Source organism: Aquarana catesbeiana, linkage group LG05, assembly GCF_042186555.1.
Source record: "Aquarana catesbeiana isolate 2022-GZ linkage group LG05, ASM4218655v1, whole genome shotgun sequence".
Lineage (NCBI taxonomy): Eukaryota > Metazoa > Chordata > Amphibia > Anura > Ranidae > Aquarana > Aquarana catesbeiana.
The window spans coordinates 497,165,923-497,183,639 of NC_133328.1; the positions used below are offsets into that span (position 1 = coordinate 497,165,923).

At 41.8% G+C, this 17,717-nt stretch overlaps 1 protein-coding gene across 17 annotated transcripts in view; it reads left to right on the plus strand.

The window, feature by feature from the left end:
- Positions 1–17,717, plus strand: part of DTNA (dystrobrevin alpha) — a 393,012-nt gene that overhangs the window by 201,223 nt on the left and 174,072 nt on the right. For all 17 annotated transcript variants that reach the window (XR_012244518.1, XM_073631546.1, XM_073631548.1 and 14 more), the window contains exon 2: positions 5,629–5,696. Coding sequence is in view for 16 of the 17 variants with exons in the window: in XM_073631554.1 (XP_073487655.1) it covers positions 5,629–5,696 (68 nt within the window). In the remaining variant the exon portion in view is untranslated. The remainder of the gene's footprint in view (positions 1–5,628; positions 5,697–17,717) is intronic.

Consider the following 17,717-nt stretch of genomic DNA (forward strand, 5'->3'; position numbering starts at 1 on the left):
AAGGTAAAAAATGTCAGCACTTAGAGCCACTTTAAAACTAAACACCAGGCAAACAGTTAATGCATAGAATAAATACATACATGGGAGAAGTTGTACGTGCAAAATGATTTGCATTTCTGTTCATCCACTCCTGAGTTTTTGCTCACATGATAGGTTTTCAGTGCCACCCCTTCCTTTTCCTCTCTGAATGCTGCTGTATAAGAGATTGCATGAGACTTATATTCAAGTCAAATTCAAACTATATCCAAAAACAAATTCAGTTGCATTTAAAAAATACTTTTATTGATTTAGTACATGTCTATGTTAATTTGTGTCTTTTACATCTGGCTGGACTTCAGCTTTAAGAAGAATGGTTGAACTCGTCACATGGGCAACCGGGGCAAAGGGGTAATATAAGCCAACGTTACTTGTTGCTATATGTATATAAAACGGCTTCTGTTTGTATAATACTGTCCAGGATATACTAGTTTTGTAATGTGGCTCCTTTTCTTCCCTATATTAATGTCATTGATTACTGAAAAAACTCCACTATGATTGACAGTTGAAGAGAAGAGGCCTGAGGCTACCCTTCCTCCCTGGAATTCCACATAGCTATTATTTATCTAGTGCATGCTAATAAGTGAAATGTTTGCTGTAGGTAAAATTGATTTACCTAAAGAAAAAAATGAAATACTTACATTTCTTTTATACTCTTCAAAGAGATTTCAAATCGTGCTTACGTTACCTGTAGTGGTTTCTGAAAGGACAGAAAAGATTGACATTCTATATACATCTAGCAACAAGAATAGTAGGCACTCCAGGGGCTTCCACAGATGAATATATGAGGAAGCTTTGAGAAATGCAGACTCCCCCAAACGTTGCAATAAAGCGATACTATCTGCCCTTTGAGGGTCTGCTATACAGTAAAACCTTGGTTTAAGAGCACCTTGGTTTGAGAGCGTTTTGCAAGACAAGCAAAATTTTTTATACATTTTGACTTGATATACAAGCGATGTCTTGATATACAAGTAGCGTCATGTCACAACTGAGTATAAAAGAGAAGAGAGGCGCCTCTAAGTGTAGCAATATGGTTATATTTAATGAAGGTACATTTAGCAACATTTTGCTACTCTTAGAGGTGCCTCTCTTCTCTTTTATACTCTGTAGCTCCTGCTGGATTTTGCTTTTAATCCCCTTGTGGAGGCTTCAATTTGTAGACGGACATTTTATAGTTACACAACCTGGTCACATTGCTATAATCTTTTTATATGGACTATAAACTGAAGGACCTATGAATAAATGGTTGTGGAACGAATCATTTGAGTTTCCATTATTTCTTATGGGGAAATTTGCTTTGATATACAAGTGCTTTGGATTAAAGGCATGTTTCTAGAACAAATTATGCTTGCAATCCAAGGTTTTACTGTACCTGTTTTTACATTAATCGTTTTGTGTGGAGCACCAAAGCATTTACCTTGGATGGAGTGCTGATACCACCTTCCTTTGCATATACAAGATGGTGGAGAGTGGTGCAGTGGTTGTGGGAGGTGATGTCTGTTTTAAAAATTCAGGAAGCAAGTCCCAAGTGGGTAATGTGTCCTTGGAAAAGTGAGTCTCTTGCTTCAGCAGTCATTGCATAGATGGCAAAAAAACTAAGAACAGTTATAGGAAAGCATTTCTCATTATATTTCCTCAAGTGTTTCTAAAGCCCAGTTGCCCTTTTGATTTTGGATTAGAGGTGACCGTAATTTAAAATGATTGCTTCAGTTGTACATGGTTTATTATTCATGTGGCAGCCCCTAACTAGCTGGCGAAGTTTAGGAAGGGAGAGAAATTTACTGAAAACTTTAATTAAGTTTGGCAGATGCTAAAAACATTTTTCACTCCGTAGGCTCAAATTTATCTCTTGTGCTTGCTATATGCACTCGGGGTAATAATAATGGAGCCATGCTTGCCAAGTGCTAGGATTAGCAGTAAGCCTTTGCCGTAAATCAGTATGTAAGCATGATTCTTTCAAGAATTTCTTCCATGTCTGAAAAAGAAAAAAAAAAGTCTAATCGTACACTTCGAGCACACAGAATTTAGTATTTAAGTGCTGGAGGACTCCATAGAAAACATTCCATATTTTTACACCGCTAGAATTTATAGCGCGATGAATGTGACATTGGCTCAGTGGGTTCACTTTTCTTGTCTTGCCATGCTGAAACCCCTCTTTCGGTTCCCACAAGGCATACATCTGTTTTTCCGTCATCCATGCATTTGGGTGTGTGTGCTGTGGCATGGCTGTCCTCAGGAATATTAGACCATAAGCTTTACAGGGTTGCAGATTACTGCGTATGACTGTGAAATGCTGATGAAAATGTCAGTGCTAAATAAATGAATATAAAATTTTTTTTTTTTTCCCTCCTGTAATTATTTGTCTTTGTACCATATATTTTTTCATTAATTTATTTAAAGTGGAAGTAAACCCTGCTATCCTTTTCAGCCAAGGAAGCTGCCATATTGGCCTCTGTTTAAAGGGTTTGTAAACCTTTGTGTTTTTTCACCCAAATGCATCCTATGCATTAAGGTGAAAAAAACACCTGGCAGTGACCAGCCCCCCCGTTTTACTTACCTGAGCCCTGGAACTTGACCTGGCGGGGACGTGCTGTCTCTCTGCCTGTGGCTCTTGGCTCTTGATTGGATAGATTGATAGCAGCGCAGCCATTGTTTCGGTGGCTTTGGATGCCGAATGCTGGACTCAGGAGCGCGCCCGCAAGGTAACAACAACCCGGGAGAGCGCTTCTAATAGGGGGTTATCTGATGTGGGGAGGAGCCGTGAGAGCCACTGGGGGACCCCAGAAGACAAGGTTCGGGGCCACTCCGTGCAAAACGAGCTGCACAGTGGAGGTAAGTATCATATGTTTGTTGTTTAAAAATAAAACAAACCCTTACAATCACTTTAATTTTCAACTGCCATGATGCTGCACATGTGATCGGTTATGGCACCAGCCATTGGATGGTCTGACCGTTTGGTTGAGAGCATAACAAATGTGTCAGTTAGCATTTCCGGCATGCCAGGAATATAACTATTTTTTGAACCTGTTAAATCGATGAGTTTACTTCAGCTTAAGAGCCCTTTCACACTGACAGCGCAGGGGCTTCGGCGGTAAAGCACCGCTAGTTTTAGAGATGCTTTACCATCCTTTTAGAGGCGCTTTTTAGCTGCTAGCAGGGTGATTTAAACTCCCGCTAGCGGCCGAATAAAGGGTTAAAAGTGCCCGCAGGCGCTGCCCATTGATTTCAACGGGCAGGGGCGCTTAAGAAGCTGTGTATACATCGCTCCTAAAGCGCCTCAAAGAAGCTGCTTGCAGGACTTTTTTTGACGTCCTGCCAGCGCAGCACCCCAGTGTAAAAGCACTCAGGCTTTCACACTGGGATTGCAGATGAGGCATTTTTCAGGCGCTTTACAGGCACTATTTTTAGCGCTAAAGTGCCTGAAAACGGCTCCAGTGTGAAAAGGGTCTTAAGTTCATCAATAAAGATGGGTGCCATTTTTTACAGCTGTCACCAGCCTGGGCAATTAGAACTGCATATGTAAGGAAAGCAGAAGTTTTGGGCATAATTAACTTTTCTTTTAAATGTCTCTCTTGTACAGAAATTGGGGGGTATTGAGAAATTTCAATTTTATATACAGAGTATCTGAAGTGGATTAGTATGGATTTGGGGCGTAATAAAGATGAAATGTGGTCAGATTAAAAGAGAAATGTCATATTTTAAATCAGGTTGCTGTTGATATTACAAAATACAAGCGGCTGTTATTTGTAGGTCTTTTTACCTGCCTCAAAGGAAAAGCGAATACATGGTCCCAATACATCATGTTGATTGAAAGTCGTTTCCATAAACCAGGAAAGGCTCCACTGCATCACTGCAACTGAGTTGTTTTTGTTTTCTGTCGGTTTTGCTTGAAAGGTTGCACTCTCGGAAGAAGAAAATTAAAATCGCTCCTCATAGTCCTGAAGGAGAAATAGGCACAGCATAAAATGATTTTCCCAGAAATTGGTTTTGTAGTTATCATTGTGCAATGCTATGCAGTCATTTCGAACACAAGTATTAGTAGATCTTTTATTTAAAGGTGAACCCAATGCAAACTGCCATATATATATAGATGAAATAAGAGGGCTCTTTTACCTGCTAAAATATTTGTATTTTTGTCCATTCATACCTGGTATTTACACAACTCAGAAAGACAACACCGCCAGTCTTGAGATCTGACTTTTCGCAATACAATTAGGTTTTGTTCCTGCCCCCATTCTGTGACTGGACAGTAAAGGAGAAGAAGCAGCCTTAAGAGCTCATCTCTCTGCTCTCTACTTCTATCAGCATGCTCATTGTTGGCACATGAGCACTGTAACAAAACTGATTAGTGCTGTTTCTATTTCTCCCAGTCTGTTCAGTTGATTGCAAGAGACGAATACCAAGTCAAGTTCAGATACTTGCACAAGTTACTTTTAAAAATGCTGTTTAAGTCCAATCATGCCCCCTTCCTTTTTGTGGCCCCCACTTGTATTTTATGCTTTTTATATCTAATATTTACAGTTTAAAAAGCCCTTCAGGCTGTTCTTGTGACACCACACAGTCCTCTTCCGCTTTTTCATACAGGGTAGTCCTCATGAATGCAAAGAGCAGCACTAAGGAAGTGGATTCATTGCTGCTTTCTGCACTGGTACTGGCACCCTGTGAATAAAGGATGCTGTGGAGGGCCCTCAAGGGCATCATTCAACCTGAAAAACTGAAGTTACATAGGCAGGGTGTGGGGTGGGGGAAGATTTCAATAGACATCTGTGCATGAATCCGCACAGATATCGGTCAAATCGCCCCCCAAGCTCACAATGAAATGCGGGTTTAAATTCGTGTAAGTTCAGCTGAACTCGCACGATTTCAAACCCGCCTCCAATGTGAACATAGGCTAAGTATTGCACCCAAAGTTTTTTGTTTTTTTTTTACACGGATTAAGGGAACTATTTCAGGAAATAAGTTTGCCCCAAAGTGAAGTTTTAATGATTTTTTTTTTAACACGTACCTCCAAGAATTTGTGTTTATCTGCTCAGAGGTCCATTAAAAAATATCTTCGTTTTATATGCATCTGAGAATATATATATATATATATATATATATATATATATATATATATATATATATATATATATATATATATATATAATATAATTTTTTTTATTTTTAATTGCGGTATTACATTTTTAGAAAGGACAAGAGCAAGCGGGAGTGGTGTTTTTAACATTAATTTTCACGTTCTCTATTACTTTGTGTGCGTCGTGTTACCATGGGATCATTGTGGAATCTGCTGTAAACAAGATTGTAAAGGCCATATATTTTGTGAACCATTTAAATGATTGTCCAGTTTATAGTAATTAACTGATTTGCTCATCCATGTACATATACAGTATGTTGGTGTTTTGACATATACCACGCTTCCAAATCTTAATAGCCTAATAAATTTAGAAGTCTCTTTTGTTACGACCTTTTGTTATGTAAATGTGACATATCGCTTTAAAATGAACGACTCTTTATGAGATTAATACCATGCAATAAATATCTTCAGTACTCCCTGCTTCATCTGCTTATGCTGTCTCTGCTGTTTCTTTACAGAATGATTGAGGACGGTGGGAAAAGGGCGAATAACATGGCCGACAAAAGGCAGTTGTTTGCAGAAATGCGTAAGTATTACCATTTATTATACTGAAAGTGTGGCAGACTCGTTTTTTATTTGGGATCCAAAATATTACTGTAATCATCTATGTAGCTACAGAGAAGGGATTTCTATATTTATTTCATATTATCTATAGAGAGCTTTAGAGGGTCAAACCACGTGAAATCTGATCAGATGAATCAAATGACTTCTACATTTTTTAGGTACTCCAGGGCTGAGATCTTTCTACTTGAGTTCCTTGTTGTGAGTCTTGCTCCTCCTGCTGCATTCTTTCTAATGAAATAAATCTAACCCCTAATAGAAGAGAAACAGTTTTGAAGCATTGACCTTGGGCACAAACAGGTGCAAACGGCTAAGTACGCAGTTTATATATTGTTCATGAAATCATGAAATCAACTTGTCAAAAAAACCTAAGGAACAAAACCTACATAGATTCCAATCTAGGGACATCTAGAGAACCACTTGAAATACGAACAATATATAATTAAACCATAAACTCAAGTTCCTGTTAAATTCTTGGAGTGATAAAATAGGTATAGAGAAACATAGGGGCCATATATAACTAGTATACATACTGTAGATGTATTGTATAGTGCTTGAATACATTTAAACCCAAAAAAATAATAATAATAAAAAAATTATATATATATATAATATATATAGTATACGGGTCTTGTTCTACCCACATACTGAACATAACAAATACTGCAAGTGACCAAATATATAACATAGTGTTGCAATTATAAAAGGACTTGATCTCAAATTCACTTTGGTTGGATGTTGCCCGAATCATATTGCCACTCAAAACATGACTACAACAGGGGCAACTAGGTGACCCGCATTTGAAATTTCCCTTAAGGTGAAGCCATGTAAATGACTGAAATTTAGTTTTGTTGTCATAAAAACTAGGTAACAAAGCTTGACCTAATGTTTCCCTTCTGGTTACTAAGTTAATACCATTCTGTAATAAATAAACTAGCACACGTGTCATCCATTAGAAGAATGAGTAGATATTTATTAATAATGGCTCGGACCTCGCTAAATTCTATGCTGAACGGAGTAGATAAAGTTAATTTTTCTGGGACTCTATTTTCTTACTCGGGGGAGAAGGGCCTTAGTCAGAGAGGTGACCAAGAACCCGAGGGTGATGCTGACAGAGCTCCAGCATTTCTCTATGGAGAAAGGGGAACCTTCCCGAAGAGGCAACCATCTCTGCAGCACTCCACAAATTAGGCCTGTATGGTAGAGTGGTCAGACGGAAGCCTTTCCTCAGTAAAAGGCACGTGACAGCCTGCCTGGAGTTTGCCAAAAGGCACCTGAAGGAATCTGACCATGAGAATCAAAATTGTCTGGTCTGATGAAACAAAGTTTGAACTCTTTGGCCTGAATGGCAAACGGAATGTCTGGAGGAAACCAGGCACCGCTCATCACCTGGCCAATACCATCCCTACAGTTAAGAATGGTGGTGGCAGCATCATGCTGTGGGGATGCTTTTCAGCGGCAGGAACTGGAAAACTCATCAGGATAAAGGGAAAGATGAATTCAGCAATGTACAGAAACATCCTTGCTGAAAGCCTACTCCAGAGCACTCTGGACCTCAGACTGGGGTGAAGGTTCATCTTCCAACAGGACAACGACCCTAAGCACACAGCCAAGATAACAAAGGGGTGGCTATGGGACAACTCTGTGAATGTACTTGAGTGGCCCAGCCAGAGGCCAAAGTTGAACCTGATTGAACATCTCTGGAGAGATCTGAAAACGGCTGTGCACGGATACTCTCCATCCAAGCTGATGGCACTTGAGAGGTCCTGCAAAGAAGAATGGGAGAAACTGTGCAAAAATAGGTGTGCCAAGCTTGTAGCATCATACTCAAAAAGACTTGAGGCTGTAATTGGTGCCAAAGGTGCTTCAACAAAGTACTGAGCAAAGGCTGTAAATACTTATGTACATGGGATTTTTTTCGTTTTTTATTTTAGGAAATTTGCGAAGTATTCCAACGCACTTCTTTTACATTGTCATTATGGGGTATTGTTTGTAGAATTTTGAGGAAAATAATGAATTATTCCATTTTGGAATAAGGTTGAAAAAAAAACAAAATATGGAAAAAGTAATACGTTGTGAACAGTGGCAGCTGCAAACGAATGGATTTTTTGTGATTGACCAAAAAAAAGTTGCACATAATTGTGAAGTGGAAGGAAAATCCTAAATGCTTTTCAATTTTTTTTTACGAATATCTGAAAAGTGTGGCATGCATTTTGTATTCAGCCCCTGAGTCAATACTTTGTATAACTACCTTTTGCTACAATTACAGCTGCAAGTCTTTTAGGGTATGTCTCTACCAGCTTTGCACATCTAGAGAGTGACATTTCTGCCCATACCATTCTTCTTTGCGAAATAGCTCAAGCTCTGTCAAATTGGATGCAGAGAGTCTGTGAACAGCAATTTTCAAGTCTTGCCACAGATTCTTAATTGGGTTTAGGTCTGGACTTTGACTGGGCTGACTGTATATTTAGGGTCGTTGTCCTGCTGGAAGGTGAACTTATGCCCCAGTCTCAAGTCTTTTGCAGACTAATGCCCCGTACACACGGTCGGACATTGATCGGACATTCCGACAACAAAATCCTAGGGTTTTTGCTGACGGATGTTGGCTCAAACTTGTTTTGCGTACACACGGTCGCACAAAGTTGTCGGAATTTCTGATCGCCAAGAACGCGGTGACGTAAACCACGTACGACGAGACTAGAAAAGGCCAGTTCAGAACCAAGCGCGGCACCCTTTGGGCTCCTTTTGCTAATCTCGTGTTAGTAAAAGTTTGGTGAGAGACGATTCGTGCTTTTTTCAGACTCGTGGCTTTCAGATCGTTTTCTGCGGTTCAGTTTGTGCTTGTGGGTTTGTATCTGCTCTTCAGTGCATGCAGTCAGTTCGTATTGGAGTTTTCTGTGCGATCTTGTCTGCTCGTTGCTGTTTTTCAGGTCGCTCTTCACAGGCCTTGCTGTTCTTCAGTGCGTTCTGTTACTTCGTTCTGAGCAGCCGACTGTTTTCTAGCCATGTTGCGTGTACGTACTCCTCGTAGAGTTCGTGCTGTGCGGGGGCTTGGTGTTGGGGTCCTTACCTTGACACAAGTCCAGTCCATGAACAGGATGGGGAGGAGTTCATGGACCAAGAATTGGTTGCTTCAGCGTGACCAGTTCTGTCATATGCCTTTGCTCCGTGAGATCCGTGAGAATAATCCTGAGGATTTCAGGAACTTTCTCAGGATGACGGACCCCGTATTTCACAGTTTGTTGGCTTCGCTGACCCCCTATATTAGCAGGCAGGATACCTGCATGAGGCAAGCCATCACTCTGGAGCAGAGGCTCGTCACTACCCTGCGGTACTTGGCGACAGGGAGAAGCCTGCAGGACTTGAAGTTCTCGACATGCATCTCCCCCCAGGCTCTGGGGATCATTATCCCAGAGACCTGTTCTGCCATCATCCAGGTCCTGCAGAAGGAGTATATGAAGGTAAGATTTTTATCCTTTAATATCACATTTTATTGTATATAATGTTTGCTAATGTATTGTATTTCTTTCCTCATTCCCTAATTACCATGTTTGTAATATGCTGTAAATGTCCCCTTTGTCCTCATGCATGCTGGATTTTTTTTTTTCTCCTTCATACATATTTGCCTTCACTTGCCTCCCCAGCATGGTCTCCTGCCCTATATTCACATCATGTAGTCACTTAACAATGTATTTTATCACCTCCATAGTAGTGCTTTACCCTAAATACCCCCTAAAATGTTTAGAAATCTGATTTGTGCATTAAATCCAGGCAGAGTGCCAGAGGCTTTTTTTTGTGGTGTCCCCAAATCATTTTTAACCCTCCCTCCCCCCAACTGCTAAGTCAGCTGATCCCAATTCTCTATCTATCCTCAATCATCTATCTGCTGACTTTATCAAACCCATACACACTATACCCACCTTTTTTGTGGTCAGATGTATGGATGAATTCCCCAAAGCATGTAGTGCAAGGGCCTGCCTGAATACTTTCAAATGGTACTGTTTAAAGTTTTTGTGTCCTATTATTATCTTGCTAGGTAATAGCAGAATGTCCAAATGTGCTCAAATGTGTACAGTGTGTATTTATATCTTTGTATTATGACACTTCTTACCTGTCCAGTGGTCTGCCAATAGTGTAACTAAGGAGGGGCTGTTCCAAGTAATACCCATTATTTAGGCATTCATCTTTTAATGAAGTGGAGAGGGTTACCTGTCCAAGATTCCTCCCCCCTGTAATTTTAGAAATGGCCCATGAGAGAGGGGGAGGGGGAATGTGATAGGTGTACCTTATACTTTGGTGTTGTAAAAATCCCCTTAATATGTTATCTGGATGTTGGCCAAGAATGTTTGTGTCTAATCTGCTTTCCATGTTTGTGCAAAAATACTAATTTATTTTTGTTTTCCTCAACAGTTTCCTTCCACGCCACAGGAATGGCAGACTGTGGCCTCCCACTTTGTCCAGTGGTGGGACTTTCCTAACTGTGGAGGGGCAATTGATGGGAAACACGTCCACATCGTCCCACCACCCAACTCGGTGTTGTACTATTATAATTACAAGGGGTTCAATAGTATTGTGATGTTGGCGGTGGTGTCGGCTAATTACGAGTTCCTGTATGTGGACGTGGGGAAGAATGGCCGGATGTCCGATGGTGGAGTCATCGCCCAGACGGAGTTTTACAGGCGTCTCCAGAATGGCAGCTTGGACTTACCACCTCCAGAAGAGAATGTGGAAGGACTCCCATTCGTCTTCGTTGCGGATGAAGCATTTACGCTGGGGGACCATCTTATGCGGCCATTCCCGATGAGGACCCTCACCCCGAAACAGAGGGTTTTTAATTACCGGCTGGCCAGAGCCAGAAGAGTGGTGGAGAACACATTTGGAATCATGGCCAGCCGGTTTCCGCCTATTTCTTACACCCATCCATATGGCGGAGTATAAACTGAATCATATAATCCTGGCGTGCTGTGTTCTACATAACTTTTTACGGCAACATTCTGCCAACTATGCTGGCTCAGTTGGGCCTGAGGCCGGAATTATAAATGAAACAACCCTGACGGCGCTTGAAAGTGGCCGTCCTGGCTTGCCCTCCCTGAGTGCCTGTGATGTCCGGCTAAGATACCTTGAGTTCTTTGCGGGTAGGGGGGCCATCAATATGCCAGACAATTTGTGAAACCTTGACCAAATAAAAAAAAATTAAGCAAATCTTTGGTGACATTTACTGATTGTGTTTGTTTTAGCTGACCCTAAACGAAATGTGGTGAGTCCTGAAAATGGCGTGATTGTGTAACCTTATACAAAGCACTGTTGGTTGTTATTTACTAAAGGCAAATACACTTTGCACTACAAGTGCACTTGAAAATGCACTGAAACTGCACTTGTAGTGCAAAGTGGATTTGCCCTTAGGAAATGACACCCATTGTCACAGAAAGCAGCAATTATATCACCACAAAAGTGTTGTAGCGTTGAGACAATAATCCACACATTCTTGATTAACAATCTTTTTAATACCTGCACAATCACATGTGCATTTAGAAAAGGTTTTTAAAACAAACCAACATGTTTGTTGTATAACAATTTTTGTGGTGGCATTATCAAAAATAGAAATGTCCATTTAAAGGGGTTGTAAAGGTATAAATTTTTTCACCTTAATGCATTCTATGCATTAAGGTGAAAAAACTTTTGAAAATACCGCCGCCCCCAGCCCCCCCGTTTTACTTACCTGACACCTCGAAACTCGGCCGCTCGCTCCCGACCTCCATTCAGCCGATCAGCCTGGTCGCTGATTGGCTATAGTGGATGGATTGAAAGCAGCGCAGCCATTGGCTCGTGCTGCTGTCAATCACATCCAATGATGCGGCGCGCCGGGGGCGGGACCGAGTGATACAGCGAGCGGCTATAGCCGCCGGCTGTATCACGGGAGCGCGCCCGCAGTAACTAACCACCATGCGAGAGAGCTCGCATTAAGGTGGTTAGTTATTGCGGGGAGGAGCTGAAACAGCCGCCGAGGGACCCCAGAAGACCAGGTTCGGGGCCACTCTGTGCAGAACGAGCTGCACAGTGAAGGTAAGTATAACATGTTTGTTATTTAAAAAAAAAAAAAAAAAAACTTTACAACCCCTTTAAGATAAAACAGGCATGTGTAAAACCAACAAGAAAGACACAAATCTTGAACTTACAAAGTTCACATATGGTAAAACTTGAAGGCAATATCAGACATGAGTATTTAGGAACTGTGTTTGATATTGCGTTCAGATGGGGTGAAGTCACCCCAGGAAAAGCCAAATTTTGAAGATGCACACCAATTTACGAATGTCAACATGTGCTAGCTGCCATCACGGGGGATCAAGGGACGTGTTTTGGGGGAGCAACCCCTTCCTCTCAGCTAGTTTATTATTAAGGAAGGCGTTGCACCCCCAAAACGCATCCATTGATCTCCCGTGATGGCAGATAGCACATGTTGGCACACTGTGTGCATCCTCAAAATGTGGCTTTTCTAAAAATCGCTAAAACATTTTTAACATTGTAGCGTACAAAAAAACAAAGGGATTTGGAGGGGTTTAAAACTCTCCCCAAAACATCAATGATGTTATTTTTTTGAATAACATCATTGATGTTTTTTCTTGATGTTTTCCAAAGCTAAATTACACCCCATGATCTCCCCAATCAGGATCTGTGCACTTTCAGAGGTGAAATGCCCTGGATCCACAACATGACGATCACCTAAAAAGAGAGAAAACCAAAAAAAAAAAACAGGTATTATAAATATGCCGGCATCCATCTCTTACCTGAGTCTGTGGTCGCAGACACTCACCTGTTGTGGTGCCAATTTCCACCACGTCTTCTTCCTCCGCCTGCTCTGCTTGGGTTGGGGTATTTCCCCTTCTTCCCGAGGTGGGGGGTCTCTGGTCTCCTCGGATGAGGGGTGTCCTCCGAGTCTTTTATTCCCTATGTAAAACAAAAATGGTATAATTAGCACACAGATATTTGATGGCCGAAATATAAAGATGAAACATTGCTTGGAAGTGGGGAACAATTGTCTATTTTGGCAGAGTTCCAAGATGTAGCATTTTTATTGTCCTTTGTCAAGCTTCAAGACTTTACCTGTCTTGTACAAGCTTCACAGATGGAGACCCCCCTATAGTATACACTGGAGCACCTGTGTGGGCCCCCTAATAAAAAGGGTGTTCTGGTGTCCCACACTAGTGCTCCAGCGTCCAGATGTGAAAATAGCTGCTGAGTGTCCTCTCCTTACACAGAATCTAGTTTGCATTTCATTCTAGTCACAAACCCATCTACACAACCAAATATTTTTCATACAAGTAGGCCCTAAAAAATGTGGGCAAATGCATATGGCCTAAACAATGGTGTTTTATAGGCCGAAAGAAAAATGTTTGATACAAACGAATAATGGGCCCATGAACATGAAAGTTGCCATTTTAAACTGTACAACACTTAAGAAAAGCACATGGAGCAGCACGAACGTAATAAAGTCAAAAAGAATAGGAACACAGCACAACTACTTATTTTTTTTCAGCACTCTCCGGATCTTTCTGTACTGCTCGGGCTCTCTTAATTTCAGGTCCGACCACCGCTTCCTGAGCTGATCTTTCGATCGTCGTACCCCGAAATTCCGGTGCAGACTTTTGACCACTTTCGCCATGATCTTGGCCTTTCTGATATTGGGGTTGGGGTAAGGTCCATACTTTCCATCATAGTCGGCCTTCTTCAGGATGTCGACCATCTCCAACATCTCCCCAAAGAACATATTTGAGGCCTTAAATCGTCTCCTTCTGGATCGGGACCTTTCCGGATCCGGGCTTTCCTCCTCCTCCTCCTCGTTGCTATAATTAGCACGCACCTGCTCTGACTCCGCCATGTGCTCTTCACCCACTGCACCGAACGAAAAGGGGAAGGGAATAGACAAGAAAGAACGTCAGGGGCGGGCGGAGTTACACGCATGCCCAGTGTGTATAAAGCGTAACACGCATGCGTAGTACGTACGATCTGTGAGCGGAGGAAGGAGTATCGGAGGCGCCGATCGTGATAATGAAGGTAAGAGCCAAACTTGGGCCTATACTGCTTCTAGATTGAGGCCTATATTGTAACTAGATTAGGAGAGTTTTGCCTGACATTAGGGTTTGTCTTGTGTTGTGTCTTATGTTGTGTCTTGCAGTGAAAATGGATATCTTGAAAGATACCGACTTTATGGCAATCTTCATTGACATGTTCAGGGAGCTGTCTTGTCTGTGGCAGATAAACCACCCACATTATAAGAACAAAACAAAGAGGAAGGCAGCACTGTATCAATTGCTGGAAATTGTGAAGTAGGTGATCCCCACGGCAGACATGACCTATTTGAAGATCCTAATTGGTGGCCTGAGGAGCACTTATCTAAGGGAGCACTAGAAGGTCCAGGATTCCCAGAGATCCGGAGCTGCAGATGACATTTATCTCCCCAGGCTGTGGGACTATGACAGGCTGCATTTTCTGGCAGGCCAGACTGAACCCAGGTCATCATTCTCCAGTCTTCCTTCCACGCTTCCTTCCCCCCCAGCTGAGGCTTCTGACGCCCAACCTGGGCCTTCCAGGCAGCAACATGTGGAGGAGCCCAGCTTGAGCCAGGTATAGCATTCCTCTAAATAGTTCAGGTTGTCCAATCAATGATGTTAACTAGATGTTAGTTTGGAGTACTAATTTATGATTGTGATTGATGATGCAGAAACTAAAACCATGTCCCTTTTTCGTACACAGGGAAGTCTCAGCCAGGAGGTGGCCGGGCAGGCTGCCTGATATGCAGGTCCCTCCCCTACACCTGCAAAGACAAAGTGCCAGGAAGAGGAGTACCCTAGAGGAGGCTGCCATAGGTCTCTTTTGGAAGGCTACAGAGGCCCTGACAGCCCCCCACACTGTGGAGGAGGACTTTGCTGGCATAATTGCCTGTAAAATGCAGCGGATGGAGGAGGGCCAACAACTCATGTGTGAGTCATTAATGTTGGAAGCTCTCAATAAGGGGTTGAGGGGCCAAATAACATCTGCTACCCACATTTGTGACCTCACACATGGTCCTCCTCCTCCTCCTCCAGGTCCTTCTACTTCTCCTCCTCCTCCAGGTCCTACTAGTCCTCCTCCTCCTCCAGGTCCTATCCTCCTCCTGCCACATCTCCAACAGCAGAGCCACAGCCGGGAAGGAAGCGTGGAAAGAAGACCAGAAAGTGATGACCCTGGGTCCAGTCTGGTCTGGCAAAAGATGCAGCCTCTTGTGGTACCACAGCCTAGGGACACAGATGTCATCTGCTGCTTTCCGGATCTCTGGGACTTCTGGAACAGACTGCACTCCCTTACATATGGACTCCTCAGGCCACCAAGAATTGATGTCTGCCCTGGGGGTCCAAGGCTTCGCTAATTTCTGCTGTTTCTCCAGTGTTGCCTCCCTCTTTGTTTGGTTCTGAGCCCTTAATAAAGGATTTTTGGTTTCAATTATACTCTCCTATGTGTGTTTTCCTTCAAAAAGGACAGTTTGTTTGTGAGGAGGCAGGTACATTTCTAAAGTACAATGTGAAATTAACAAGGGACACCAACACCAAACAATCTCCTTGAGATTAAATAATATAAGATATCAATGGTGTTGTGGTAACTTGACACATAAAACACACACAAAAATATTCTGGAGTAAAACTAAAAATAAAATAAAACAAAGATCAGCCTTGGAAAAAATACAAACCTAAAAAAAAAAATGCCTTTAAAAAAAAAACAAAAAAAAAATATTTTTGTCAGATGTGACAAATCAAAATATATTGAGGGAATCCCGATAAATAATAAAGAAAGAAGTTTGTGAGAAGTGTGTGTGAATATGAGCAGCAAAACTACTTCATTCTTCTCACATTATAAAGAAGAAGAAAGTGCACTGTATTAAACCATTTTTAACATTGCACCGTGACGAAAGTGTTGTATCCATTGCGAACGCTAAGTTTACCAGACCGACCTGTTCCGTCTCGGAATTTCTTCTGAGCATGCGTGGCACTTTGTGCGTCGGAACAGGCCACACACGGTTGGAATTGACGCGATCGGATTTTGTTATCGGAAAATTTTATAGCCTGCTCTCAAACTTTGTGTGTCGGAAAATCCGATGGAAAATGCCCGATGGAGCCCACACACGGTCGAAATTTCCAACAACACGCTCCGATTGGACATTTTCCATTGGAAAATCCGACCGTGTGTACGGGGCATAACAGGTTTTCTTCTAAGATTGCCCTGTATATGGCTCCATCCATCTTCCCATCAATTCCCTTCAGCTTCCCTGTCCCTGCTGAAGAAAAGCATCCCCCACAACTTGATCTTGCCACCACCATGTCTCACGGTGAGGATGGTTTGTTCAGGGTGATGTGCAGTGTTAGTTTTTCGCCACACATTGCTTTTAGGCCAAAAAGTTCAATTTTGGTTCCTTCTGACCTGAGCACCTCCTTCCACGTGTTTGACCCCACATCGCTTCTTGCAAACTGCAAAGGGGACTTGTTATGTCTTTCTTTCAACAATGGCTTTCTTCTTGTCACTCTTCCATAAAGGCCAGATTTGAGGAGTGCACGACTAATAGTTGTCCTGTGGACAGATTCTCCCATGTGAGCTGTGAATCTGTGCAGCTCCTCCAGAGTCACCATGGGTCTCTTGGCTGCTTTTCTGATTAATGCTCTCCTTGACCAGCCTGTCCGTTTAGGTGGACGGCCATGTCTTGGTTTACAGTTGTGCCATACTCTTTCCATTATCGGATGATGGATTGAACAGTGCATTGCATTTTCAGAAGGGTTGAACAATGCTCCGCGAGATGTTCAAATCTTGGGGTATTTTTTTATAACCTAACCCTGCGTTAAACTTCTCCACAACTTTATCTCTGACCAGTCTGGTGTGTTCCTTGGTCTTCGTGATGCTGTTTGTTCACTAAGGTTCTCTAACAAACCTCTGAGGGCTTCACAGAACAGCTGTATTTATGCTGAGATTAAATTACACATAGGTGGACTCTATTTACTAATATTAGGTAAATTCTGAAGGCAATTGGTTCCACTAGATTTTAGTTAGGGGTATCAGAGTAAAGAGGGCTGAATACAAATGCATGCCACACTTTTCAGATATTTATTTGTCAACAATATTGAAAATCATTTATCATTTTCCTTCCACTTCACAATTATGTGCCATTTTGTGTTGGTCTATCACATAAAATCCCTGTAAAATGCATTTACGTTTTTGGTTGTAACATGACAAAATGTAGAATATTTCAAGGAGTATGAATACTTTTTCAAGGCACTATAAGATGGTTTTCATCACTTCATCACTTTCTGAGTTGTTAAAGTGCAAAATAGCTAATCATATAGTTGAAATGTTTGCTGTTCAGTATATTGTAATATACAAACCTATGCCATGTTACACTATACTATTTTGTGGTTATGCGTTAGTTTCTTTAAATACCACCCCAGTAACCGATTCATTAGTCAGCTGGCTGATGGTGAAAAGGTGACCAAGGAAGCTCTACTGAACTAGGAAAAAAAGTAAATTGCTTACCTGGGATTGTGTAGCGCACGACTCAGATGTACAATGTCACCTGCATGCCCAAGGCCCTGTGAGGCCCAAAAAATTATGATTTTTTTTTTTTAATTTTGCGACACTGTCTTCACAATAAATGTGAAACACATTAGTTTGACCTGCTGTTGACTTTATATATTCGTATCTGGTTTTGGCACAACACCATCCATAGCTATAACTTCAAGCACTCACCTATTGATGTAAAGGTCAAGTACTGTGAGGAGTGCAGCTTCTATTTGGAGTTTAATAGCTCAGAAGACTGTCTATACAGAAAAACACCCCTATTGGCAGGTAATATGTGTAATCTGTCATTTGTAATCTTTTCTGCTTCCCAGCTCCATTTCGCATTCATTTTTTTAAATCTGTAAACGGTTCAGCAAGGGTTTGCCACCTGTTGTGGCAAATATAAAATATT